The sequence below is a fragment of the Pyxicephalus adspersus genome, chromosome 1 (genome assembly GCF_032062135.1).
Source record: "Pyxicephalus adspersus chromosome 1, UCB_Pads_2.0, whole genome shotgun sequence".
NCBI classification, from domain to species: Eukaryota; Metazoa; Chordata; class Amphibia; order Anura; family Pyxicephalidae; genus Pyxicephalus; species Pyxicephalus adspersus.
In genome coordinates this window covers 1,626,760-1,628,171 of record NC_092858.1, presented here as the reverse complement: position 1 = coordinate 1,628,171, position 1,412 = coordinate 1,626,760, and the positions used below count along the sequence as shown (strand labels likewise).

At 42.6% G+C, this 1,412-nt stretch overlaps 1 protein-coding gene across 1 annotated transcript in view; it reads left to right on the top strand.

Annotated features, from left to right (window-relative positions):
- PDE2A (phosphodiesterase 2A) overlaps positions 1–1,412 on the top strand; it is a gene marked incomplete in the record, with an annotated part of 140,582 nt that overhangs the window by 125,899 nt on the left and 13,271 nt on the right. Inside the window, 2 exon segments of the mRNA XM_072398578.1 lie at positions 238–308; positions 1,082–1,204. Of these exon segments, the coding sequence (XP_072254679.1) occupies positions 238–308; positions 1,082–1,204 (194 nt within the window).

The window sequence follows — 1,412 nt, the reverse complement described above, 5'->3', positions numbered from 1 at the left end:
TCACCTACAGGTTAGTAGGAGGTCACCTGCAGGTTAGGAGGAGGTCACCTGCAGCTTCAGATCCTCGTTATGCATATGTGTGGATTGTTTGTCATATTCTTTATCTCTTTAGCAGCCTTGTGCTTTGTTAGATTGTCAGCTCTTGGAGCAGAATGTTTTCACGTGTTCTGTATAATAATCAAACACTTTATGTATTATATTTCCATGCTGATGTCTCTCTTTTCTCTCCTCTCTCAGGCTATTCTCAGTATGTTTGAGGATATGAGCTTTGTCAATAATTACAAGATTGACCGGACGACGCTGGTCAGGTAAAATACCGGCTGTGCCCACATGGGAGCTGTGCCTGGCCAATTAGATTCTAGCATTGGGTTGCTGAATGACAGGGGCGGAGATAAGATCTGTAAGGGGCGGGGCTCATGACTGACATATTTTGATTGGCTGTCTTTAACTATAGCCCCAATTGTTGTTTTTTTTTTTTTTTATTATTTAATGGCCCCGCTCTTTGCCCAAACAAGACATTTTGTACCCCATTGTTATTTTCAGTATTTCAGAACAGATGAAAGTCACCGCAGCCCATTGCAGAGATTTGTGTGCCTTGTTCAGCTCTAAACCCAAATCCAAACCTCAAAGAGGTTAATGGGGAATAAATTAATAATTTCTGGTCCCAGGAAAGTCAACACAGCAGCGAAATTCACTACAATGTCAGGAGAGGACCCCCAAATGTCTCAGGAATATTGGGGGTTAATAATAAAGGGGGTAAAAATGAACAGCGGGAGGAAGGGGGCATTTTTGTGTTTTGAAGGGCATTATGGGAAAGATGCAAATCCTTCAGTTTATTCATCTCTGGGGTCTCTGATTCTTCAGACCTCTGGATTTGCAGCTTATATAGCACAGCAAACCAAAGATTCGATTGTCAGCTCTTGTGTACACAGTACATAGATATGGGGAAATTTCACAATGTATTGCTGAATGACTGGGGCAGGGATAGGATCTGGAGGGGGCAGGATTACAGATTTGCATTGATCTGTGTTTTGTGTATCCGCGGACAGCTGGTAATTTATAATATGAATTATTCCTGCAGGTTTTGCCTTATGGTGAAGAAGGGGTACCGGGACCCGCCGTATCACAACTGGATGCACGCTTTCTCTGTGACACATTTCTGCTATCTCCTCTACAAGAACCTGGAACTGGTCAACTATCTGGAGTGAGTTTCTATTCCTCTCCTGTATCACTAGATGGCGCCCTCCTACATGGAAAGGAATTAATCTGTCCTGCAGGGGCTGACCTAACCACTCACCTTCATCCTGATTGGAGGAAAATCAACTAATCAGGTTCCTCTTACTTTACTGGGAAATTACACTAAGAATCAGTTTGTTACTATGGTAACTTCGTTGGATTTAATGCTGCATTTT